This window comes from Ambystoma mexicanum, chromosome 13 (assembly GCF_040938575.1).
Source record: "Ambystoma mexicanum isolate Mex_15411 chromosome 13, UKY_AmexF1_1, whole genome shotgun sequence".
Classification (NCBI taxonomy): domain Eukaryota; kingdom Metazoa; phylum Chordata; class Amphibia; order Caudata; family Ambystomatidae; genus Ambystoma; species Ambystoma mexicanum.
This window is the reverse complement of record NC_090938.1, coordinates 442,925,275-442,951,154: the sequence shown is the minus strand read 5'-3', so window position 1 is coordinate 442,951,154 and position 25,880 is coordinate 442,925,275. Positions and strand designations below refer to the sequence as shown.

Here is a 25,880-nt window from a genome sequence, read left to right as displayed (position 1 = left end):
CTGCATTACGCACAGACGCGATGGAAGTTTCACATATTATGTGAGTGAATATTCATGCGTTTTCATTGCGGGATGAGGGAATGATGAATGGATGCATGGACAGATGATTCCGTTTAGGGTCTGCCATGTACATGGGTTTTTTGAATCACTCCCCTTCCCCTGCGCTATGTGATGCAAGGCTGCCATAGTGGGACTTACGTCTATCTGCCCTTGTCGGATCCTCCCTGTCTCGACGCGCCTTCATACACTTGTGTCTAGGCACGTTACTAATCCCATGTCATGGGTTCTATCTTGACGGACGCATGCACAGTAACCGACGTTGCCAATGGTGTATTTACCTCGATTGATTTCGTTATGAATCGATACTGATTTAGGGGTCTGTATATTCCTTTGGAGTGGGCTAGCATGCATATGGGTGTGGATTTGGTGTGTTGAATGAAGATTGTAATGCATCATGAGTCCCGTAATGCAATCGGTTAATTTGTGTTTCTTTTGGGTGACAGGTATCTCCTGCCCTATTGCAGATGCCATCTCTACGCCACTCCTCCAGATGGGTTTTACTCTCGACACCTGCAGCTTCGGGTGAATCAGTGGAGCACCATTTCGATCTTATGGGACGATCGCCAATGGGCCACATGCCCTTACGCTGTACTGGTGGCTAGGTGCAACATTTCGGCCTTTCAGCTCGACTAGTGCCTGCCTCATGGGACGGACCTGCGGTTCTTGCCGCTTCCATGTTGCCTTTTGGAACGTTGATGTAGGCCCTGTGTGCCATGATGGTACAGGGCGTCACACAAGTGGAAGCTGGTCAATTATTGCAGATGCAGCCCTCGGTGATGATGGATGTTTTGGTGTTATTTTGCAAATTGCTGTGGGGCCTTTGTCATTTGGATGTGCATTTAAATTGTATTCCGATATTTGTCGTGTTGCGTTATTCTTTGCAGGTGATGTGGCGATTTTCGATTTGTGGCGGTATGTATTGCGAGATGATCTGCATTGTGTTCCGCCTTCTGAGTTGAGTTGTGTGGTACAGTACTGGCCGCGTTTGCCTACGTAGCACAGTATGGTCACGGATAGGGGCTGCCATTGTGACTGTTTACATGATGTGCTGTTCAGGGGCGGGGGATTGGCTTTTGGCCGACTGGTGCCTGTCAGCCAGGTCGATTGGTGGAATGATGGGATGTTCAGAATGTGGCTGGTCACAGGTGACTGTGTTTGCGTGCGTTTGTTGGAGGGGGACTGGGGTCATGTCCATTGGAATAGCTTCTGTATTCATGCCATCTGTGCCCTGCAGCTCCCATCGGCCCCTCTTGGGATGAGCCTGGCTGCTCAGTCACTCTGCCAACTTGTGTGGTACATGCTTCTGCTGATGGTTGGTTTGTTTACTGGCAAGAGTACAGGGCTGGTGCAATCCCCCTCAGGATGCTGTTTTGGATGTTGCCTTGCGCTGGTGGCAAGCGATGGGGGACTACTGTTGTTTTGTGTCATGTGTTCTTGATTTTCAATTTGATGTATTGTACCTTCACATGCCTGTGCTGCATCAGTACGGCTATGGTGACATGCCGTACATGGATGCCCACTCACGGGGCGCTTTGAGCCCCTGCATGCATTTCTACGTTGGCATGCATGGGTGAATTGTAGATTTCACTGGTTGCATAGTGTGAGTACATTGCGCCTGCCAGGAGTTGTGCAATGTGGCCAGGGAGTGGAGTACAGGCACTCAGTGGGCCATTTACGGTTGGTTCACGATGCCGTATTTCTCGCCATGGCGGAATGGTACTTTACGACGTGCTTGATGGCGTTCAGTACATGTCCGCTAGGGTCAGAATTCGCGTACCGTTGCGCCATGGCGGTGATTCCGGTTTTGCAAGGCGCGCGTGCGCGTACTTGGTGCAGTTAGCGTTGCCGTTCACTGCGGTGTCGCTAATGGCATCGTACTTTACGGTGACGGGTCATAATCGCAACGAGCGGTGTTCGATGGCGGTATTGCATTTCCGCCATCATTTTTCCATTTCCGCCAGGGTCGTAATGAGGCCCAATGTGTTGTCTATAAATTTAGATCACATCACATCCATTCTTGCTCATGGTGCTGAACCACACCAAATCACTTGCGCCTCAGAAAAACTTTGGAGGTCCCTGGCAGATCTACTTCAGTGCGATTTTAAAATAGGTAAAGGTAAATAAATTAGTCGGTTTTGTTAGGGAGAATTCTCAGAAATGTGCTAATTCCCTCCACCTTAGAGACCCCCAGCAACTTTGCTGGATTTTGAGGACTTGATTTTTTAACATGGAGAGAGTGTGACCCTTTTTCCCACTCTCTAATGTGTTTTAATGTGAATTTTACCTCTGTGTTTCTTTTGGTTATGTAGTCTGACAAACTCCATAGGCATCATCTTTTACAATTGTGTCACACAGCACCTTTAGTGCAGTGACACAGGGAAGTATTTTAGATTTCCCAAGGTTTAAACAGCTTCTCTGGGATAAACTACTGTTTCCCAGAGTAGTAAAGTGAAATTGACTTTACTTAGCATTGTACTTGCTAGACCCAGCACACCCTATCTTACAATAGAGTGCTGGAGGGGTTACTTAGTATCTCCTGTCTCTAAATGCTCATGTAACATTTTTGTTACCCCTTCCTCACTGAATGGCAGGTGGCCATGGTTTGTATTTACCGCGGCTGTTCACAGCTCCGGTAACGCTAATCGCAGGAGCCATCTTTTTCAAAATGGCGCAGAGCCATCTTTGACAAAATGGTCCCCGGTCTTCTTTTTTCGCCATGTCTTTGTGGAAAGGTCCTTCTAGAGAGTTTCTCTGCGCGCCAATCCAGGTTTGGTCTCTTTGTTAATTTCGTCTTTGGCGGGCTTCAGGAGTGAAACCCGCCTCTGGCTCCAGAGTGTCTGGGGTAGGCAGGAAGTGAGGGAGGTTCTCGAAACTCCTTGTGCTTAGTCTCCTAGGAGACCCAAACGCACTCTGTGGTGATTGGCTGGCTGACTGTCCGGTAAGGACAGCCCCCCTGCTGGGTGAGTGACAGCTAGGCTGGAATGAATGGGAGAGAACTGAATAAAAGGCAAGTCTTTTGGCTTGGAAGGCTGAGTCGACCACTGGACGAAGGAACCGAAGAAGAGCTTAAAGAGGACACCTGCTGCAACTCCTGGACCGTTGGTTTGCCCGGTGAAGCCCTGCTGCAGTGCCGAAATGCCAAGTTCGCATCGACAGAGAAGCCCTGCAAAGACGACTTCTCCCTTTGAGTTGGTGGGATAACTTCAAAGTAAGTCACCTGGACACCCATCTCGGAGCTGGTTGAATTTCCCAAGAGTTGCTGCAAGAAACCGTATAGCCATGAGAGGGAAACCAGATTGTGTGCGTTACTTTTGAGCTGACCTAAAGTTTTTGAAGATCCTCCGGACTCCCACGAAGCAGGACTGACCAAGCCTGAGCCCCCTCAGCAGAGTGCGGGACCCCAGAAGCAAGGACAGTCCACCTTGACAGCCAGGAACTGCGTTGTTGCTATTTGCAGTAGTTCAAATGCGAAACAGCCACTGAAAGTGAAGTTTGCTGGTTGAGGGTTTTGGCTGTCCGAGTTCAGTGCAGGAGTCCCCCGATGTCCTCCCTTTTGTCACCACAACTGAGGCCCAGGAACAGTGGGATCTGCAGAGCTGCGCAGGAACAGAAGTCATCAGCTGCATCTTTTCTTCTTTACCAAGGGACTGTAAAACAAGTCTAAGAGAACTTACATCTTACTGTAGAAGTGCTTGTAACTTCCACAACTCACAAGTCTAATCAGCTTGTGGCCCTACATAAAGACTCCTAAGAACTTGTGCAAAGACTTTTCCATTGACTCACCAGAAGTGCTTTATCCTATCCAAGACTTCTGCCCACTGACTTTGGCTTAGCCTACTAAATTGAATGACTCTTCTAGTGAACTCAAAAAGTATCTGCACTGCTGAAGAATATTTGTGGTCTCTTGTGTTCTAATAACCTTTGCATTTTACAAACTTTTAAGAGTATTCTGAATGCTAACAGTAAGATATTAATGTCCCCAGCACCCTTGTTATTGAAGTCGCCTGTGGGTGTAGGTTGTGCCTGTGGGCCATCTAAAATGGGTCTTGTCTGATTCAGAAACTCAAAGTGTACAGTATTGAAGTATATTTGTGTGTTACTATTCTATTGCTTCCTTCTGAAGAAGTCTTTATAACTGACTGATAAATAAATTAATAACTGTTTATGCAAGAAACCTTGAGTGTAAGAGATTATTTGAATACCTGTAACTGTGAATCTTTGTGTAACTCCACTACAGCTCACCTTTCCCCTCTTGAGATAAACCTGACTGCTCAATACATTACCAAAACTGTGTAGTACAAGCTTATACGAAAGGGTGTGTTGCCTATACCTGTAGTCATAGTTGTTGGTAGTGTTCCCAGAGGGTACTGCATTCAAACATTGCCTAACAGGTTTGACGATACATTCAGGACTGTGCTGGTTACCTTGAAGTGGATTTTACGTAACAAGGACAGCCCTAGGGGAGACGTCATCAGGGCAGGGGCCTTTTACAAAAGGTCAGTAGAAATCAGGAAAACTTTTTTGGAGAATGAAGTGTGGGAAGAATTTCTCTTGGCTGCTTCCACGAAGTATTCCAAGAAGTTCTGGGATTTTGTTGCGGTGGACCAGCATATAGGAGGTTAAAGACACACAGGGAAAATTATGTGGGAGCCAGAACATGGTCAGACCATTTCAGGACCCTGTTCAAAGGCCAGGAAGATAGATATGAGGGTGATAATCAATGCTCCACATTACGTCTGACTCTGAATGAGGTGGAAACAGCAATCGCAAAACCGCACACCAGGCCCAGATGCGGTCCCTGCAGATTTATTTAAGGGGGAACTGGAATTGGTGTTCCACTTCAGGCCCAGATGTGGTCCCCGCAGATTTATTTAAGGGGGGAATGGAATTGTGGGTTCCACTTCAGCCAACTTGTTTTAACTCCATAGCCTTTGGCAGAGTGGATAGGGCTATGTTATGGCAGGTGCTCGGGTCCATGGGCTGCCCGACCAAGTTGATTAAAGTACTTCAAATTATCCATGAGGACACCAGAGCATGTGTTTGAATTGGGGAGCAGGGCAATGCACAGGCTACTTTAAGGTAGCCTAGGGAGTGCGCCAAGGATGTCTCTTAGCTCCAGTGTTGTTTGCACTGTACATCAATGGTCTAATAGGGCACTGGTGGAGTCGAAGGCAGATTACCCTAGGGTGGGTGCTGAAGCTCTCCCTGTATTGGTGTACGCAGATGACACAGGTTTAATTGCCCGCACCCCAAAGCCCTACAGCAGTTAATAGATGTTTACACTAACTTCATGTCTGATTTGAAGCTAACAGTTAATACCAGTAAATCAGCAGTGATGGCATGTTCTCGAAGGGGGGTAAGAAGATCAAAATGCGCAATATGTTAAGTAACGGTGCCATTATCCCACAGGTGTCTAAATTTGATTACTTGCCATTTGTTTTACTAAAAATTGGTGGGGGCTGTCTCACATACAGAAACAGAGTATGAAAATGAAACAGACGTGGGGGGGGGGGGGCATTTCACGCTTGAGGAACATGTGCCAGTGCCAGCCAATCAATCTTATTATGGAACTTTACAGAGTACAAACCAAAGCCGCAACCAATTATGGTGCGGCACTCTGGGGTAATGTAAAAATAACCTGCATTGCTGTAATTGAGAATAACTTTCTGAAAAAACGATTGGGCCTCCCCTGTTCTGCCCCGAATTATGCAGTACATATAGAATTGGGTATCGTTCATGTAGGGGATGATTGGTACATGGCACCACTTTTGCACTGGTTAACACTATCGTCAAATTCAAGAGCCAGCCGTACTCACAGCATTATCACAGGCATACTGTTGGGGTCTTCTTGATGAAAAATACCATGGCTGAATTTTATCTCAAAGTGTTATTCCAGCTGAATGCCCTAAGTTTGCAATGCCCTGTTGCACTATTATCATCAGTTGAGTCCAACAAGTATAAGCAGGTGTTTGGCACCCTAATTATGACAAATCGGGAAACATCGGAGCTTTTAATTAATTTAAACAGAAAACACTTGCTTCTAACGCAATTAAACGTAATTCAACGTCATTTGCTGCACAGTAACAAAACTGTAGACCGCTGGGCACCGACCAGGGCCCGTTGTAACCTTTTATGGCTCAGAGACAACACAAAGAACTGGTCGGGCCATGAGCAGTCTGCAGCTTGCTGTGGTTGTAGCGCTAAAAAAGCTTTGATGCATTTTGTTCTATTCTGCCTACTCTATCATGACATTAGAAAGAAGACCATTGCCCCATTGTTGGGGGAAGTCAATTGTAACCAATGTCCACCTGCATTGATCTTTCTTTTGCATGCCGAAACAATTGCTGTCGCATGGGGGTGTTTGGAATTTTTAAGAAAGACGTGGAACAGAAGGAAATATCTGGTGGATGACCAATTTTAATCTGTTATGTTTTTATTGTTATCGCTACCTATGTAACATTAATATTTTGATTTTATATATTTTGTCTGGGTAGTATGTACTGTTGCATTGTTTGTGCTGTGGTTTATGGATTTTAACTGAATAAACTTTGATTGATTGATATTGTAAAGCATGTTGGTGTAAAACGCCATATAAATGTAATCAAAAACGAAAACAAATAAAAGTGCAGCCTCAAAAGACCCATTAATGCCACTGTATGCAGCTAATGCCTTATATGCCAGATATAATCATATCTGGGGTACTCACTTGTCCAAGTACTGCATTGAATGCCCCACTAATGCCATCTTAAGACAGTAAATAACCAAAATGCCTGTTACAGTCATCCTATGCAAGGTAACGCAACAGTGCGTCCCACCCCTTATTCCTCTCTTACCCATTCTGCAAACTTCACTGTGATACGTACGGGGAGTGAAGGGGAGGGGCAAGAGGTTGGAAACACTAAAAGAAACATTACTCAGGACCTGACCTGTTTTCTTCCTTTTCCTGGTGCTGCCAATGTGAACTCTGACCAAGGGCAGTGGGGGCAGCGACGGGGGTTCCCATGAGGAAGCTTGGGGTAACAGATGGTAGCCCTGGTGACTCTTAAATTATCCCTGCTTGAGGTGCTGAGAAGGTAAGGCCATCAGTGCTGCAGTACAAAGAAGCTAGCCCATTAATGTGCGCCCACACTTTCCTTATCATTCTAGAGTACTGTAATTGCATGGTACAGTGCTTTGAGAGATAAGGTATGCAGTCATAAAGTCACCAAGGAAAATGCTGCCAAGGGGCAAAATCTATCAAAATGTGCACTCGGAAAAAAATCAAACACTTTCCCTAAATATTGTACGACTGGAGTTTAGAATAGTAAATAAAGCCAGTCCTAGAGTATGTTGTGGAAGGCTTTTTAGGGAGCAGGATCAAATTGCCTCAATGGTGACATTTTCACCAACCTTTTCACATGGAACCAGCTAGAAGGCATATACTGGAACAATATCTGGGAAAAGAACCCGAGAAACACTTACCTCTGTAACTAATACCCCTTTGTAATGGGGTCATACTTAGGAAGCACAATGTGGGGATAGCCACTTTGCTGCAGAGAAGGGCACGCTGTGGCTTGCATTCTTAAAATTATTACTTAACTTAAAGTTCAGGATAAAAAAAGATACCTGTAAAATATATTGCAGACATTTGGATTTGGTTTCTCGATGTATTATTTATATAACAGGAGACATTTTGGTTCAAGTTTTGATTGATGAGAATGGCACTTTCAATGCTGTAGAGGCCGCTGTCGTTTAGCCTTCGATCTATGGAAATTGCTGATACCACATTTCCACGTTCTCCTTTCCACGTCACTTCTGGCTTTGGATACCAGCCTTCAGACTTGCACACAGCGCGTACGCCCACGCCTCCATTAGCATCTACTTCAATGAATGGATCACTTCCATATCCTGCAACAGAAAGAAACAGTCACCATAAATTTGAGCAATATGAAGGATGTTATACAGAAGAATGGGTGAAGCAGAAAGGATTTTAGAATATCAAGCCATCTATTGAAGCGAGGATCCCAATCATCAATATTACTGCCCAATGCCAGCAGTGTCATAGGCAACAGTGACAGTCCTTCAGTAGCCATCATCACCAAGTTCCCATCTATTGGAATCTCCTTGTGACACACTCAAAATGACTGAAATCTCCAACCACCATCCTTATTATTGCCTCTCAGCTTCCTCCAAGCATTGGTATCAGTGCTCCCACTCACCATCACTGACAATCCCGCCAGAAACAATAATCCAGTTGTTACCTTTCATTACCATCAATAACAGTGTCTTAAATCACAGGTCACCAGACAATAACCAGTGCCTGTTTACATTGTCAATGCCAACACCCCATGAATAGTATACTGCATAGTAGGTGGGATCAATAGACAACTCAAAGCCGAAGGCTAGGGAAACATGTTTTGTTAGAAAAGTAAGGAACTCATGGTGGCAACAGTAAAGACAGACACAAGTGAACACAGTTCAAGGGTGTTTATTGAACTTTATAATGGGTGAGAAAAACGCCTAAACTAAACCTAAAGCTAAAATGGGAGCCAGCTACGACCATCAAATAATAATAAGGCAGTACTAGTAGCATCTTGTCAAATAAAAAGGGCCTCTACTAAAAAAATAAAAAATTGCCAATCCTTACCACTAAGTTACAAAAAGAGTGTGGGAAAATGTTCACCAGAAAGAAAGAAGTGTTCTCAAAAGTATAAGTCAGGATAGTAGGGTCTCCCATGCCCACGTTTCAAGCACGGGACAAGGCGGAACTCCTGAGCACAGCACACTCCTATGCCTCTCCAGCACGAGGCTCACAATTCCAGTTCAACAATACCAGAACCTTCAAGGGCCAAGTCTCGTTCCTCAAAGTCTCTTGCCTTAGAAGGATAGCTGCACCAAAACAACAAACAAAGATTCTTTCGGCAGGCTTGCACTTTGGCCGATTGCTCTTCGCCCCTAGGATCCCCCTCCGCCGGGCTTGGATCCTCCTTGCAACTGGACCTCCCTCCGTCGGATTCACTACGGCCTTCCTTTAACACAGTTCATGTATTTCTAACACAGTTCATGTTTTTCTCATTTTCATCAGAAAGCAGGGTTTTCCTTCTCCTAGCCTTCTTGCGGCATCATTCTGTCCGGTTCACACTTGCCTTATTTCACATTTCACAATCGTCTCAGAAAGCGGGGTTCCCTTCCCCTAGCTTTCTCTCTCAACGATGAGTCAGAGAATTTCGATTGTACAAAGGATTTGACGTGACCTTTGTAGGACCACTCTGACATCTCACATTGCCCTTTCCTAGGGACTTCTGTTGCCAGCGAGAGGCCTTCGACTGAGCACTTCTGCAGCGGATGACCACTCTGCAGCTGGCCCTTCTCTGGGCTTTCAAACAAGTTCAGATATACACATGTTCTTTGTTTCAGGTTCTTGCATTCATCAAATATTGCCACTTGCAACCTTGGGCTCAACACACGTCGGTTTGCTATCAGCTTCCTCTGACTCACTGGCTGTGTTTAACCTGTTGGCTGATCTTGCCTCTGGAGTCAAGGGTGGTACCATGGTAGCCAGTATGCCTCCCTGCCTGTGCTATTAATGCAGGAGGCCCCCGTGTACCGTCGACAGCTGCTCCTCCACACCCGCTGTAACTACCGGTCTTATGATTTCCCTCTTGGAGGCTTCGCAGATTTAATTTGAAAAGGGCAAGGGTAGTTCCCCCTTCGTCCTCCTTCCAGGTCTCGCCGCCTTTCTTCTCCGTTTGAACTGCCGGTTCGGTGTAGCTGTCTCCTCGTGCGTTCCCCCTTGCTCAAAGTGTGCTTTCGTGCTCTGCCTTTTATGCCTGTGGGAAAGGTAAAGGGCTATCAATGCCTGACTTTGCCTGACCCGCGTGTTTGGACATGTCTGTTATTGTGTAAGAAAGTGTTTGTGTTGGAAAAGAGGGTTGGAGGGTAGAGCTTCCAGGGTAGGATGGGGAAAAGGTTTTACAGGGAATGGTGTACCACATCTTGCCCATCAGTGTCCCACTTCCACTCTCCGAAGACCCCTCACCCAGGTGTTACTCCCCCACTGGTTCACCCCCAGGAACTGGATCCAATAGGGATGGCCGTGTCTTGGCCACCTGGATGACAGATCTCCAGGGACCAGCGGGTGAGACACCTTCGGGTTTCTCACAGGAACAACAGAAAATAAGGAATTAGGTTAAACTTGGGTCACAGTGTGGGATTCTTGAAGCCAACACAGCTTGTTAGTCTTTCATAGACCTTGATCCTCAGTCCTTCCCTTTCTTCCCTGAACCACTCTGCCTTCTCAGCCGGAAAACTGTAATTCACAGTGTAAGGGTGCAGAAGGAACAAGTTACTTACCTGTAACTGTTGTTCTCCAGCATGGGTCTGCCATGGATTCACATGCTCATGAATATTCCCCGTCGTCAGGCTGGGAATCCTCGGTAAAGAAAAAATCAGTATTAGTTTCGTTTCTGATCTGTCTTTCGTAGTAGTAACCAATCACTGATCTCTGCGTCATACTGACCACAGCCAATGACTGCCATCTCCCTAAGCCCCGCCTCTGGCAGCCATCTTCAGATTTGGTAGCACGTGAAGTGGCAGTATGACCAAGCGAAAAGCCCCAGAGGGGTAGGCGGGAGGGTTCGCATGTGAATCCATGCCAGACCCATGCTGGAGAACAACAGTTACAGGTAAGTAACTTGTTCCTTCTCCAGCATGGGGTCTGGCATGGATTCACATGCTCATGAATATAAGAATACATAGCAGTACACACATGCACAACCATGGGAGGTGGCAAAGGCTCAACATTAAGCAATACAACAACTCAACATTAAGCATCTCTTACCTCCTCACCAGGCTCACCTTAAGCAAACAGGTTGCGCAGCACTGCTTGGCCGACCCTGGACTCCTCCCTGGAATCCCGATCGACGCAGTAGAATCTCGTGAAGGTGTGCGTCGACCTCCACATAGCAGCTCTGCAGATGTCCAGCAGGGGCACCCCAGATAGGAACGCCGTAGTAGCAGCGATCGCTCTGGTCGAATGGGCTCTCGGACGGCCTGGCAGCGGTCGGTTAGCCAACCGGTGGCAGTGCATGATGCAGCCGGAGAGCCATCTGGAAATAGAAGACTTCGAGAGAGCCTTCCCTTGATTCACAGGTCCAAAGTTCACAAACAGCTGTGATGTCCTCCGAAAACTCTTTGTGTGGTCCACGTAGAACTTCAGCGCTCTAGCCACATCCAGCGAGTGCAAAGTCCTCTCAGCTGGCGACAAAGGAGACGGGAAGAAAACAGGTAACACCAGGGGCTCGTTAAGATGGAAGTCCGACAGCACCTTGGGCATAAAGGAGGGGTGCGTCCTAAGCACCAACCTCGAGGCATGGAAAGTCAAGTACGGTGCTTTGCAGCTTAGGGCCTGGATCTCTCCCACTCGTCGTGCGGAGGTAATGGCCACCAGGAATGCAGTCTTCCACGACACAAACTTCATCGGTGCGGAGTGCATTGGCTCAAATGGGGGCCCCATGAGCCTAGTCAGCACCATGTTAAGTTTCCACGCCGGGGCCTTCACCAGCGGGAACGACCGGAACAGTCCTTTCATAAACTCTTTCACCAGTCAATGGGACCACAGGGACGTCCGTCCTGTGGTTCTGGTATATCTGGAGATCGCCGCCAGATGAATCTTAATGGAGGCATGGGCTAGCCCAGCCTTTGCCAGCGCTAGCAGGTACAGCAGCACCTGAGGGGCCGTAATCCGTAGGGGGTTGATCTTCTGTGCTCGGCACCAGATAGAGAACCTCTTCCACTTGTGACCGTAGCATTTGAGAGTCGAGGACGCCCTGGCCTTTGCAAGAACCTCTCTGCAGTCGGCCGGTATATCGTACCCTCCAAACTCTAGCGCTGCAGGAGCCAAGCCTGCAGGTTCAGCGACGCCGGGTCGTGGTGGAAGATGGCGCCTCCTTCTCTGGAGAGAAGATCCGCGTCCGCCGGCAGCTTGATGGATGGGGACGTTGACAAGTCCAGAAGGTCCGGGAACCAGATCTGCCTTGGCCACGCCAGTGCGACGAGGATCATCCTGCACCGGGACCTCTTGAGCTGGTTGATGAGTCGAAGCAGCAACAGCAACGGAGGGAACGCATACAGGTATAGGCCGTCCCAGGGGAACGAGAACGCATCGCCCATGCTTCTCGGCTGGGGAAACCTGCTGGCGAACCTCTGGCACTTCAAGTTTGTCGCTGTTGCGAACAGGTCGATTTGGGGTTTGCCCCATCGTCGGAAGAGTTGATCCACCTGATCCTGGCGCAGCTCCCACTCGTGACACGCGCGCAGCTCCCTGCTGAGCGAGTCGGCAATGGTGTTTCTTTCTCCTGCCAGGTGGAAGGGAACCAGGAACATCCCCTGGGCGACCGCCCAGTGCCACAGATCCTGTGCCTCCTTGGATAGGGCTGGGGATCTGGTAACTCCCTGCTTCCGTATGTAAAACATTGTCGTGGTGTTGTCCGTGAAGATCCGCACCACCTTGCCCTTGAGCGACGGGAGGAACGATTTGAGAGCCCAGAACACGGCTCGGAGTTCCAGGATGTTGATGTGCAGGAGCTTCTCCTCCGGGAGCCAGAGGCCTCTTGCGTGGAGATCTCCGGTGTGGGCGCCCCAACCTTCCAGGGAAGCGTCCGTCGTCACCGTCTCCTGGTACGCCGGCGTCTGAAAGTCCTTGCCCGCCGTGAGGTGCACTCGAACGCCCCACCACTGAATCGCCCGCCGGAACACCTCGTTGAGGGGGACCCTGTCTTCGAAGGTGCCCGTCGCCTGCATCCAACGGGCGTCGAGAAATTCTTGAAGAGGGCGCAACCGTAGTCTGCATAGGCGCACCAGGTAGATGCAAGAGGACATCATCCCCAGGAGGGACTTGATGGACCTCACCCTGGTCACGTCCGTGGCTAGCAGGCGCTGCACTTTGCCCAGTATGGTCTTCGTCCGTTCTTCCGACAGTGCCGCCAGGCGCCTCACTGTATCGAGCTTCGCTCCCAGAAACAGGGCCACCTGCGACGACACCAGGTGGGACTTTGGGTAATTTATGGCGAATCCCAGGTCTGTGAGTAGCTGGACGGTCCTCGCAGTGTGTTCGACGGCGAGTTCCCTCGTCCTTGAGCGGATGAGCCAGTCGTCCAGGTAGGGGTAGACGTGAATCCCCTGCAGGCGCAGCCGCGCCGCCACAGGTGCTAGGCACTTGGTAAAGACCCTGGGGGCCGACTTCAATCTGAATGGCAGTGCTCTGAATTGGTAGTGGCGTCCCTGGACGACGAACCTGAGGAACTTTCGGTGACTTCTGAGGATGGGAACGTGGAAGTATGCATCCTCCAGGTCCAGCGACGATAGAAAGTCGCCTTTCTCCAGCTGTCCCAGCACGTGCTGGAGGGTGACCATCCTGAACTTTTGTGACCTGATGTATTTGTTCAAACGACGAAGGTCCAGGATGGGGCGCCAGCCCCCCGTCTTCTTCCTGACGAGGAAGTACCTTGAGTACACCCCGGAGCCTCTTCAGGACGGCCTCGATGGCGCCTTTCCTGAGCATCCCCCGTACTTCCAACAGCAGTTGCGGGACGTGATTTTCCTTCCTGGCCACAGGTGCAATGTGAGGGCACTTCTTCAGGAATTCAATAGAGTGTCCTCTTGCCTGGGTATCCAGCACCCAACGATCGGTGGAGATGGACTTCCACACGCCGACGAACTTCGTCAGCCGGCCTCCCACCGGGGTGCTTCGGTGGGGGCCCGAGGCCACGGCCGGTTCAGTCCTGCTTGGAGGTGGTGGCCTTGCCGCCCTGGCCACCTTGCCGACGGTGGCGAGGCGCTCCCTGCTTGCCGCGACCCCTGTAGGCCTCCTGAGACGAGGAGCGTGCCGCCTGACGGTAGGACGACGAGCCACCGCTGGATCCCTTGGAGGCCCCCTGTCTGCCTCTGGAGCTCCGAAAGTGCCGTCGTTGCTGAAGGGCTCCTAGCGCGGGGGCCGTCTCCGTGTCCGTCTTTATGGCTTGGAGGGATTCGTCCACTGCCTTCCCGAACAAGTTGCTGCCGTCGAACGGCATGTCCAACACCCTGGTCTGGACATCCTGACGGAAGTCGGTCGCCCGGAGCCATCCCCGTCGTCGTAGGCAAACTCCGTTGCCCAGCTGGCGGAACCCGGTATCGGCAATATCGGTTGCCAACGTTATGGCGTGGTCCGACGCCACCTCGCCTTCTTGAAGTATTTCCAGGGCCTCGGACCTCTTGTCGTCCGGTAGGAAGTCCAATATGGGGCCCAGCTTAAACCAGAGCTCCCTGTCGTAACGGGCCACGATCGCCAGGGCGTTGGCCTCTTTGATCGTCATCGCCGCCGACGAAATGACCTGTCACCCCATGGCGTCCAGCTTCTTTCCCTCGCCGTCCGGAGGGGAATTCGACGTTGAGGCTCATGACCCCGCCGCTTACTTCTTCGCCGCCGCCGAGACGACCGAGTCTGGCGTTGGCTGGGCCCTGAGGCACAGGGGAGCGGTCTCGGGGACCCGGTACTTCTTCTCGTACCGGTCCCGTTTGGCTGGTGCCGTGGAGGGGTTCTTGAGTACCGACAGGCCCTCCTCCCAGATGTCATCGATTAGAGGCACCGCGATGACAGTCTCCCTCTTGGCCTCCCGGCGCTGATAGAGGAAACCTTCCTTTTTCTGCTCCTCCGGGCAGAGCTGGAACAATTCGGACGCCCTGGCGATCATGGCGTGGAATGAGCCAATCTCGTTGGGCGGAAATGCCCGTGCGACGGGAGATGGGAGACCCGTTCCGTCGTCGTCGCCATCAGAACCCATCGTCGAGCCCACCGCACCGTCATCTCCCGACTCGTGGGAGGATGAGGAGGGAACTGCAGGCCTTACGGGGGCGAGCGGAGGAGAGGGTTGGGTCCTCCATCGTTTGTTCTGAGGACTTCCCGACGGGCCAGGTTGCGGGTCCTTCGGCCTGGGCCATGGTAATCTCGTCCTTATCTCAGAGCATAAGGACTGGATCGCAAACAAAATGGCCGCCGAGCTATCCTGAGGCCTAGGTTCCGGCTGCGTCGGAAGGGAAGGCTGCTCTTCCACGCCATCGTCGTCTTCCTCGGTTATCTCCCGAGGATCTTCCTTGTGGGACTGAACCTTCTCGAATTGTACTTCGAGATTCCTCGCGACCTCGGTCAGTTCCCCCTCCGAGGCTGACTCCGAGCTCGAGGAGGCTACCGTGCCCCCCCCTTGTTCCATCATGGGGGCCATGACGATGGGCTGAAAAGAGGATTCCCTCCTTGGCGGCAGGGAAACTCTAGTCCCGGAGGCAGTCTCCGCTGGCGGGGTCTCTGCGGGCTTGGCCAGAGTCGCGGCGATTGCCTCGATAGAGGCCTTTGCCTGCTGGGTAGGGGCCTTCACCACCTTAGGTGCGTCCTGGGCCTTCTCCTTAGGGGGAGGGGCGACGCCTCGCTCCCCCTCTCCCAAGATCGGACGGGGCTTCTCCCGAAGCTTACCCGGGGTCTCAGACTTCCTCTTCCCCGAACCGGAGCGCTGGCTCCTGGTTGACGGTACCGGGGAAGGTGCGCCCTGCCTGGCGACCGAAGAGCCCGACCTTTCGGCGCTCCCGGAGCCAGCGGACTCGCGGCGCTTGGCCTGGTGTTGGGCCCCTGTCGCCGGGGCGCCCGCACAGGACTTAGAAGCCCGCTCGGACCCTTTCTTCTTCTTCTCACCCGTTGAGCCCTTCTCCAACCAGCTGGCGAGACGAGATCGACGGTCCCTCATGGTCCGCTCCGACAAGTTCTTGCAGAACTGGCAGTCCTTCTCTACATGAGTCATGTCCCCATGAAGACAGTAGAGGCATTGCGAATGTTCGTCCTCCTTAAACACATTCTGCAGCCCGCATCCAGGGCAGCTGCGAAACAGCTTGGGTCTGGGTGACGAAATTCGCGTCCTGGGCCATCTCGAAGTAGGCCGCGAATCTTCTGGAATCCTCCAAGAGGTTGATTCGACGAAATCTTCCCCCTTGAGGGGCATAGGAAAATCCCGCAACGGGTACCCGTTAACGGGAGTAGAAACGGTGGAGCCTGAGGCTCGATTAACCGAAAAAATGTGAAAATTCACCTGAAAAAGCGCGAAACACGCAGTAAAAGCTCGAGAGCTAAGCACGAGGACTCCCAACACTTGAACGTGCAGTAAAAATCTGAAGATGGCTGCCAGAGGCGGGGCTTACGGAGATGGCAGTCATTGGCTGTGGTCAGTATGAAGCAGAGATCAGTGATTGGTTACTACTACGAAAGACAGATCAGAAACAAAACTGATACTGATTTTTTCTTTACCGAGGATTCCCAGCCTGACGACGGGGAATATTCATGAGCATGTGAATCCATGCCAGACCCCATGCTGGAGAAGTAAGGCTCAGACACAGATGTGACATGGTTTTGGCTAGTGACTTTTATTTAAAGAAAATGGTAGGTTGGAAAACTGCTTCTCTGTCCCTAAAGCTAAGAGGGATTTCCCTGCCTCAAAGAAAATTAATGAGAATGTCAGGATGTCAAAGAAAATGCCAGTCAACTGTTGTGTCCAAAAAGCCTATTTCGGACCTGAACACTAATAACTTAAACGAAAGTGCAAGGGTGAAGTCTTCTTCCGGTTGGTGGTAAAATGTTCTTCGCAAGTTTCCAATGTCTTTGGGTTGCTAATAAAGGAAACAAATGCACTTTTGAAGTGCCACAATGTTTCAGTCCCATGGGGGTGGCTCCCTTCCCCTGAGGCTCTTCAGGCTCTCCAAGTGATGTCAAACAATGTTCTCAGCGCCCGGGGAAATGTCTCCCTTTTCCTGGCTTTCACAATGAAGCAAAACAGGATGCAATGGGATCATGCACTTCTGTATTTGAGGATCCCCTCCTTTTATTCTTCTGGGTCCCAGACACCGGGTTCTCTTGAATTCCATTTGTTGCACACTTAATCTGGGTTCCTTCTCTACCCGGTACTGTGATTATGAAGATCTGTAAATGATGAAGTCTTTCCTAATTCTCAGGATTTCATATGGGTGCAGGTTGCAGCCTCAGAGTGCCATCCTCTGATTGCTTGGTGTATTTACCTGCCAAGCATACATTGTTTCTTTTCTCTCTCTTTGTATCTTAGGGTCCCAGACCCTCTTATCCCATTCTCTGTATCCGCTCCCTGAATTCCCCAGACTTCCAGCACTTTTCGGGTTGCCCACGTATCAGTTTGTGTGGTTCGCATCAATGCCGGCACCTCTCGAGCAGCCTTGTTTCTCCATAAGGCTCTGGTAATTCACTTCGGCTGTGACCGTGCCGCAGGTTGCTGTTTCTTCCTGGGAGTGCGGTTTCCCTCTCTAACCCTTCCCGGGTCTTCAGAAGGCCCAGAGGTTCTGTTGAGCAGCAGCCTGCATAGTCTCTTTGTCTTGGACTACCCTCAGGCTCTCTTCCTGTTCCATACATGTCGTCCCGTTCTTCTTTGCTCCCTCCACCTGACAGGAGTCTCTCAAAGTTCCCCTGGGGATGAGGATTCTCTTTAGTTTTGCTTCCATCTTCTATTTTGTATCGGATCTGCTTGTTCCAGGAAACTTGGGTGATGGATACAGCCATAGTCTCAGGGTTTCATAACTGCACTGCACCAGCAATTAAGGGTCTAAAAGGCTGCCCAAGTGGGATTGTCATTCTGGTGCCCTAAAGAACTGCGGTATTTACATTTCTGTAGTACAGATGACCCCGATATTTTATGTCCATTATTTACGACAGCTGATAGTCATTATTATAGATTGTGAAATGTCTACATAAAACCAGTAAAAGGTAGAATTGATTAAAGACTTTTGGATGAACTAAAGAAGGTATTAAATATTGATATTAAATATATCCCCTGCTTGTCGGAATGTGGATCTGTTGCTTTTAGTAATGCAGAGTTCGAAACTGCTGTGATCTAGGATCTAATGAACTCCTGCTTCTAGCCCAGGAGAGATTAGTTAGCTTGATACTAACAGCTACCAGGGACTACATTTGACTCCCCAGGATAACTGGTGCCTTACAAACATATATAAGTGACATTAACTTGAGTATTTGAGAATGGTAATAAAGAAGAATTGGGGCACTTCTAGTACAAATTTAAATATAAAGGAGCACATATAATGCTCAAAAGGTTCAAGGTGCCTCACCTGTAGAAGTTAGATTTGCGGTGCGCTGTGAACCCGCTCCTGGTTCCCCACTTGTAGCTCCTACCAACTGTGTGATGCCCAACATCCAGGAGCTGGTTTTAGCTCTTGCTCATTCAAACTTAATTTCAAACTTGGTACTGGGAGTCTTAATGATCAACATGAACCTCTCCACTCTGTTGCAAGATGTCTATGTGGAAGAGGACACGACTTGAGACTTCTAGCGCAGTTTGCCAACATCCGGATGCATTGAATGTGGATGCTTTGCTCATGGAATTGGGTTTGAGAGCTGGAAATGGACGACTCCCTGGCTGATGACTGGGAAACCTACATTCAGAAGAGATATATCACAGTCAAATATATTATATTCTTATCAACTGTATGAATTGGCATTTGACTAGAGATTTAAAGGTGGTGAAAAGACCGGACATCGACCACAACCCTGAAATTCTCTGAATTAAACTCCCTAGGGGGGGTAGATAGGCCCAGGATTGGAGCAGTAATAAGAGTTTTGATAATGCATAATAGTGACTAATGCAGAATTTAATGGGCCGATTTGATTTGCATAAACATCAGAAATTGCCCTGCATATATAAAAATGTGATACAGTGTTTGAACAATTTGCGTCTGATTTAACAATTGAAAAGGCCATGGCAAATGAACCATATAATGATAGGTGTATGGCTACAACTCCTTTTCTTACCAGTAAGTGTCCTTTGCAGAATATGAGTGCTAAAATGGGAATTCTTGGCATGACCCTGAATGTAGAGCAGTGAAATGGCCGCTGAAAAAAGCTTCAAATTATGGTTTTGTTTCTAGCAGTGGTTCAGTTGCAGCATAGTATAAATTATTGATGAAGAAAAAGAATAAACTACCTGTTAGAGATCTATGGGTATCACTTACAAAAGCAGTGAAAGATAATGATCAGAAGACATTCTGGAGCATAGTAACTAAAGGAAGAGATGCTACCCAACATCATGACAGACTATATCTCTTCTGACACATGGGTCTCCCGTTTCCAACAACTTTATACGGCCCAGAGGTATTTTGTGGAATTAAGTAGAGACTAGGAAACCGCCTAGGTCTGGATTAGTATTTTCCGAGTCAGAAGATACAAAATAAATAAAATCTCTGAGGACAGGCAAGGCTGCAGAAATTGAGAATATACCGGGTGATGTGTTTTTGCATGACCCTTTGATATGGAGCCCAATTTTGCAATGTTTCTTCAACATAATAAACTGCACTGGAGAATTTCTGAAGAGCTGGTTAGGCGCAGAAAGTGTACTAGTCTTTAAGCAGGGAGCTAGCACTTGCCCATAGAATTACTGGCCAATTTCTCTGATTGATTTTATGGCTAAAGTGCACCTGAATATAATTTTAGCACGATTAGAAGATTGGGCAGTGGAAAAGAAACTCATTACTCTCCCTAGGGAGGATTTAGGAAGAATGAGGGCACATGGAGCAAAGTTTTCTTTTAAGTGTGCTGGTGTATACATATTGTGCGTAAAAGAATGTAATTTTATATTTCGTTTTTATCGATTTTAAGACTGCTTTTGACAGGGTATTAAGGGAGAAAGTGCGGGATGCTTTGATTGTATTGAAAATCCCTGATTCATTACTCGCAGCAAAAAAAAAAGTTTATGTACGAATACTGTGGCACGGGTAAAGTTTTATCAAAGGGGAGAAGGCACTTATAATTTTAAATGTTTTAATGGAGTGTGGCAGGGGTGTCTGTTAGACCCATTTTTATTTCTTTTATATATCAATTTCTTAGAGATGTAACTCAGAAAGTAGATTATGATGTTCCAAGTTTAAGCAAAAAGAAGGTAGGTATCTTGTACTCCTATGACGTGGTGCTTATATAAATATCTCCGGCTGGGATGAAGAAACAACCTGAGAGCTCTATTGCAAGGAGTGGGGCCTAGAGGCGAACCTAAAAAAACAGTGACATTGATATGTCAGATTAAAAAAACAAATATACCGTTTGTGTTTAATGGAGATGTAATCAGACGTGCCGAACAATTTGGTTATTTGGACCTTAAATTGTCAACTAATGGGACTTGGTCCAACCATGTGGAAAGAAGTGGCTGCGTACCAAGTCAGCGGATGTAGCGGAGTGCCACATTGTCCTTTATGAGGGAATCTGGTGTCAAAGTAGTAGTGGAAATGCAGGAAGTTTATAAAGCCCAAGCTCGCTAAGCAGTGCTCATAGAAACTGGACTCTAGGGGTTTACAGCATTGAGTCGTATTATGTTAGGTTATATAGGTCTCTTGAAACTACTTTAAGTTTACCTAAAAGTGCACCCACAGTTCCACTTTATATGGAGGTTGGTTTGCAACCCATCCAACATATGGATTGGGTAAAACCCCTTTTCTTCTGGTTCCGCCTAAACACACATGAAGACTTGCCGTTTAATAAACAAGTTTTGTGAGAACCTAGAAAAAAACTGAAGGCATGCAGTGGAAATGGATTGTATTTATTATGAAGTTCTTTTCTCATTTTAACCTTATGCACTTGTGGATGGATTCTCTTAAATTATCTTTTTAAGATTGTAATATGATTAAGTCAGCTTTTAATGGATGGTTTATGACGCACTTACTTTTTGGGTCCACAATCCTTAAATCATTTGTGCATGAAGTCAACATAGGGATTCGAGACACATTTACTCTGGATTATATGTCCCCGAAAACGTGCACTTTACATAAGATTTCCGTTTGATATTTTACCGTTATAAAGTTTTGTGGCAAAATTGTACACAACAGGTCAAAATATGTGCGTTTGTGCATTTTAGGAGCAGAAATGACTATCCATTTTTTATGCTTTTGACCTCACTATAAAAAATACAGGAAGAGGTTTCATACCTTACTTTATTAGGAATAAGATCTTATATTCAGCCGGAGGACTTGTCTTTTTTAGAGCATGCACAGACCAAAAAGTGATAGATTCAGTGTCCAGTTTTCTTGATTCTGCATAGCCTTTATGGAAGGGATGCATGAAATCGACCAGTACATTGATTTTTATTTTTAAATGATCTTGCAATGCTTGCTTAGTGTGCATTGTGATGATGTTGTTATGCCTTCATGGCTATTTATACATTATCCGAAATAAAGCTTTATGATATGTCATGAATGCCAGAGCGCTCTTGGAGGAAGAGGGCCATTGTGAGGAAGAGCCGGCATCCCAACTCTGGAGGTGAAACAAAGGTGAGCAGTAAACAAATGAGGCACATGGCCCTGTGCATAAAGAGGAGGAGCATTAACTCTGGACAGTGAGCATCTGGGGCAATATAAACATAGTCTGAACGAGAACACAGTGCATGTAACAACTGTCCAGGATGTGGCGCATGTAGATGAAGTAGCATAATTGACAACCCCGTACCTGCTCTTGCATTACATAACAAGACAGCAACTGGTGGCGCACTAGGCAAGCTTACAGATCACCTGGACTAGAGGGGTGCTGGTACACCTATCGTAAACACATCTTATTTGCAGCATACCCAAGCAGCATAAACCAGTGAAAAAGACAAGTGATCAGGAATGGGATGGCGCTCATCAGGAACAAGGCGGTTGTGAACAATGGATGTGAAGAATCCACTAGCCTGGCAGAAGTAACGGTAAGTCATGTTGAACTTGCATCAAAGATGGATGCTATAATCTTTAGGGGGAACAATATCCAAACCAAGCTCAGTGAGCTTGCAGCAAGAACACAGGAGGTTGCAAAAGGAATAGGGATAGCACAGGATAAGATTACTGGCATGACCAGGACTATCAAGAAGCTGGAGTACCATACTAAAGAAAAAAGCAGAGGATTTGGAGGGGAGGGCTTAACTATCTAATTTACAGATTGGAGGATTGAGAGAGGGAGCAGAGTCTGGGAAGGTGGAGACATTCGTGGATGAATTGATACAGGGCATTCTGCCGAACACAGCGCTATCCTGGCTCTATATCCAAAAGTGCACATAGATCTCTAGGCTCATGCCTGGTACCTACAACTGAACACTAGAAAAATGCGGTGTGGAATCATTGCCAGATACTTAGGTGTATAGATCGAATTGGGGCCTCACAGAGGAGACAGAGAACATCTACTCGGGCAACAAGAGACAAGATGTATCATAGACTATGAGAGTAAAAATCCCATCGGGCATAACATCAATGAGGAATTATATATGTTTCAGGGACAATAGGGTAACCCCTTTTTCTCATAGTCAGTGTGTTATCATTTACCTCTGATTATTTTCTCTTTAGCTATGGCCATAGTACACCCTCCTGAAGATACGCTTGATATACTTTTAATGTAATTTTCACATTCATGGTTTTTACCACTTTTCTTTTTTTCCTTTTGATGGATTGATTGTTTATTTGTATAGCGCCTATACACAATGTTTTTCAAAGCGCTTCAAGGAGGGAGGGAACATGGTTGAATACAGTTACATTCTTACAGGTCCTTGAAACAAATCAGAATGTGAGAATAACTATCATATCATAACAGATAGTACAAGTGCATGGGAACAGTAAGGGAGAGGAGGGCAAGGGAAAAAAAGGAGACAATACTAGCAGTAGCATTACTATGCCTGGCGGCAATTGTTGCAGGGCAAGAGTGACAAGAGGAGGGGAGGTGAGGGGCAGGGGAGAAGGGAGGAGGAGAGGAACAAAACAAGTGACTATCTTAAAGTGTCAGCGACTGATCAAGGTAGTGCTGGGAAGGGAGTGGGAGGAGAAGACAGGGAGGAAAGGGGGACAGACAGCTAATATCAGAGGGTAAGTCTTAAGTATTGGCTTTTCAAGGGCTGGTCGGTTAGGCGACACATATCTGTTTGGCTTGAAATAAGTGTGTTACCACATAATTCTTTACAGTTTGAAGTTCCAGTGTTGCTGTCGCGTCCTGCTGTGTATGGTGGTTAAAAAGCCAAATACACCACCTGAAATATTAGTCCATCAACACACTCAGACATAAGATTGCACCAGGTAGTTATTCAGATGATTGTTTAATTATGAAAAAGAATTCAATCATAAAGTTGCCCTTTGTGATGACACGTGTTTCAGCTCATGCCGCCTTTTTCAAATCCGGGCTAGTGTCATTGAAGAAACCTTTTATGTATTCACAGAATTAGATTATATTGCAATGTGTTCATATACATACACCAATACATGGTGTAAAATAAGCATAATGTGAAATTAACATCAGCAGTTAGAGGGTGAAAAGTTCCAGAGATATATTTATAAAAACCAAGAATCTGTTAAATCACATAATGTTTCCAAAGAAAGTTTCAATCAAAATCACAGAGAATCAATGATTGGTGACGGGGAGGATTGTTGGGCTGTGAGAAATGAAAGAGGAAATAAGAAAATGTACAGTATTAATTTCACATTGTGTTAACGTTTCTTTGTTATTCATTTCAAAGCTCCTCTATTACAGTTTCTGTACATCTGGATCAAAGTATAAGGAGGGGTTTATTACCTTATTTGTGAGTCTTGTTAGGCTCTTCATAGGTATTTCCAGAATAAACGGGTTAGATCCCTGTGAGTAAATTAAATATGTATATGATTGCATTGCAATTGGTTGTTTGCCAATGTTATCATTAATAAATGGTTGCTCTATGTATGCAGACCATTTGTACCCTTTTCCCGAAAATTTAAAGCATAAGAAAAGGTACCAAGCATATCTAACTGTAAAGTAAAAATTTATAATATTCTAAATCCAAGTTCCTGAGAAAACACATGGATTCGTTCTAGGCGTAAGATCATAACTATGAAATGTGCGCTTCTAAAAGGTCAATCGTGTTGAAGCATATTGATTTGTGTTTCAGTTGCGAAACTGAGAATGTCGCCGTGAATTAGTTCTTGAGTCCTAATCAGAGATTCTAATACACATACTTTCCGCCCGCTGTCTGAACAGCTGCGCTTCTTGCTATGAAAACTAGTCAAGGCTCTGTCCGGCCGCTTGGCCGATGCTTTGTGATTGCGTTTTACATAAATAAAAAAGGTAAGGTAAAGGCAAATGGTCTCTTACCGTTGCCTCGTCTGTATCCTCGATCACACGCGTCGGCTGTTACGCGGACTCCGAATGGCCTCTCTCTAGTGTAATAACCATTGTTTGGCATTGACATGGCAACGCTCTGGCAGAAGTCCATCTTTTGTTTCAGTTGTTGGATCCATTAGTCGGGCACCATCTTTTGGGCATCCAATGCCTTGATAGCCCTTCATTTCTATTGGAATTTTCCCGGATTGGGTTGAATGCACAAAATATATGCGTGTCGTGTGAGTTCACTCTTTCTAATCTGAATTAATATTAGTAACGTACTGAAATAAATAAGTTAACCTTATTTTGAAAATAATATTCTCGTCCTATGAATACTATGGGGAGCCCAATTTAGCGCATTGATATTCTCTTTATTCAAGTACTTAAGTGTACCCAATTTAGCCCATTTGACTTTTTACAATTTCCAAACCTATATTCACTCTAAGGTGTCATCCGTAAATGGTTTCAAAATAGTCAAATTATTAGATGATCTAGGTTGATAAAGTTAGTGTTATTGTTCACAAATTTGCGAGGTTATAAGCATACTTAAGTAGAAAAAATTAAAAAAACAAAAATCAAGTACATGGTAATGATCTTCAGATATTTCTTTCATCATAATCCAAAGCTTACATTCCAATAAGGGTTAAGACACCATCTCATTGTCCGAGTTCAGGCCCATATCTGCACTGTTGAGTTTGCATTTCACTCTTGCTTCGGACTGACATAGTGCTTTTTCTTTGTTACCTCCTCTTTTACCCTTTGAGATTTTTTAGAGACCAATAAACCTGATGTCTGATTTGCTTTCCATTTGATGTGTGTCTTGCCAGTGCAGGGCGAGGGGGAGTCATGGGTCTTGACTCCCTATCTTCGCCAGGTATTCCCTAATACGAGTTCTTAATTCCCTGATGGTACTACCTATGTATACATTATTACATACACATATAATACCATAAACCACATACTTGGCCGTACAGTTTATTCCTTGTTTGATCTTAATCTCTTTGCCATGGTGGTCTGTGAATTTACTATTTTTTTCATCTAATATAATATCAGAGGTCAAGGGAACAGTGATAAGAGTAAGTGCCAAGATAATAAATGGTGAATAAAGGGGGGGGGATGGCAGGATGGCTACAGAAGGCAGGCAGCTACAATTGCTATGCCTGATGACAATTGAGGTAGTGCCAAACTTACACAGGACAAGGGGAGGGAAAGGGAGGAGGGTGTGGGGGCAAGGGACTGTAAAGAAAGCGGCTACAATTACTATGCCTGACGGCGATCAGGGTAGTGCCGGAGTTTGACAGAAGGAGGGGGGGAAAAGGGAAAGGGGGAGTAAGGGAGGGGGAGGAGGAGGAGGAGAGGGGCAAAGGATGGTAAAGCAAGCAGGGAGGGAGGGAGTAAGGTGGGGGAGCAGAGACCATCAAGGAAGGCATGGGAAGGGTGAGGGGGGGCTTTGAGACGATAACAACAGGGCAGGGGGTGAGGAGGGGACTAATGGTGTCGGGAGGGGTGAACAAAACATACTCAGGGGTAGGAGGGGCATCAGACGGAATCAGGGGCAGGGAGGGGTACACAGAAGGACTCGGGGGCGGGGCGTACACAGAAGGACTCGGGGGCAGGGGGATACACAGAAGGACTCGGGGGCAGGGGGATACACAGAAGG

General features: G+C 47.1%; 1 protein-coding gene across 3 annotated transcripts in view; it reads right to left on the bottom strand.

Annotated features, from left to right (window-relative positions):
* LOC138521321 (butyrophilin subfamily 2 member A1-like) overlaps positions 1-25,880 on the bottom strand; it is a 773,333-nt gene that overhangs the window by 488,083 nt on the left and 259,370 nt on the right. For 2 of the 3 annotated variants that reach the window (XM_069634063.1, XM_069634064.1), the window contains exon 4: positions 7,666-7,947. In XM_069634063.1, coding sequence (XP_069490164.1) covers positions 7,666-7,947 — 282 coding nt within the window. Of the gene's footprint in view, positions 1-7,665; positions 7,948-18,204; positions 18,488-25,880 lie in introns of those variants that run through there. The other variant, XM_069634065.1, reaches the window with a different exon arrangement.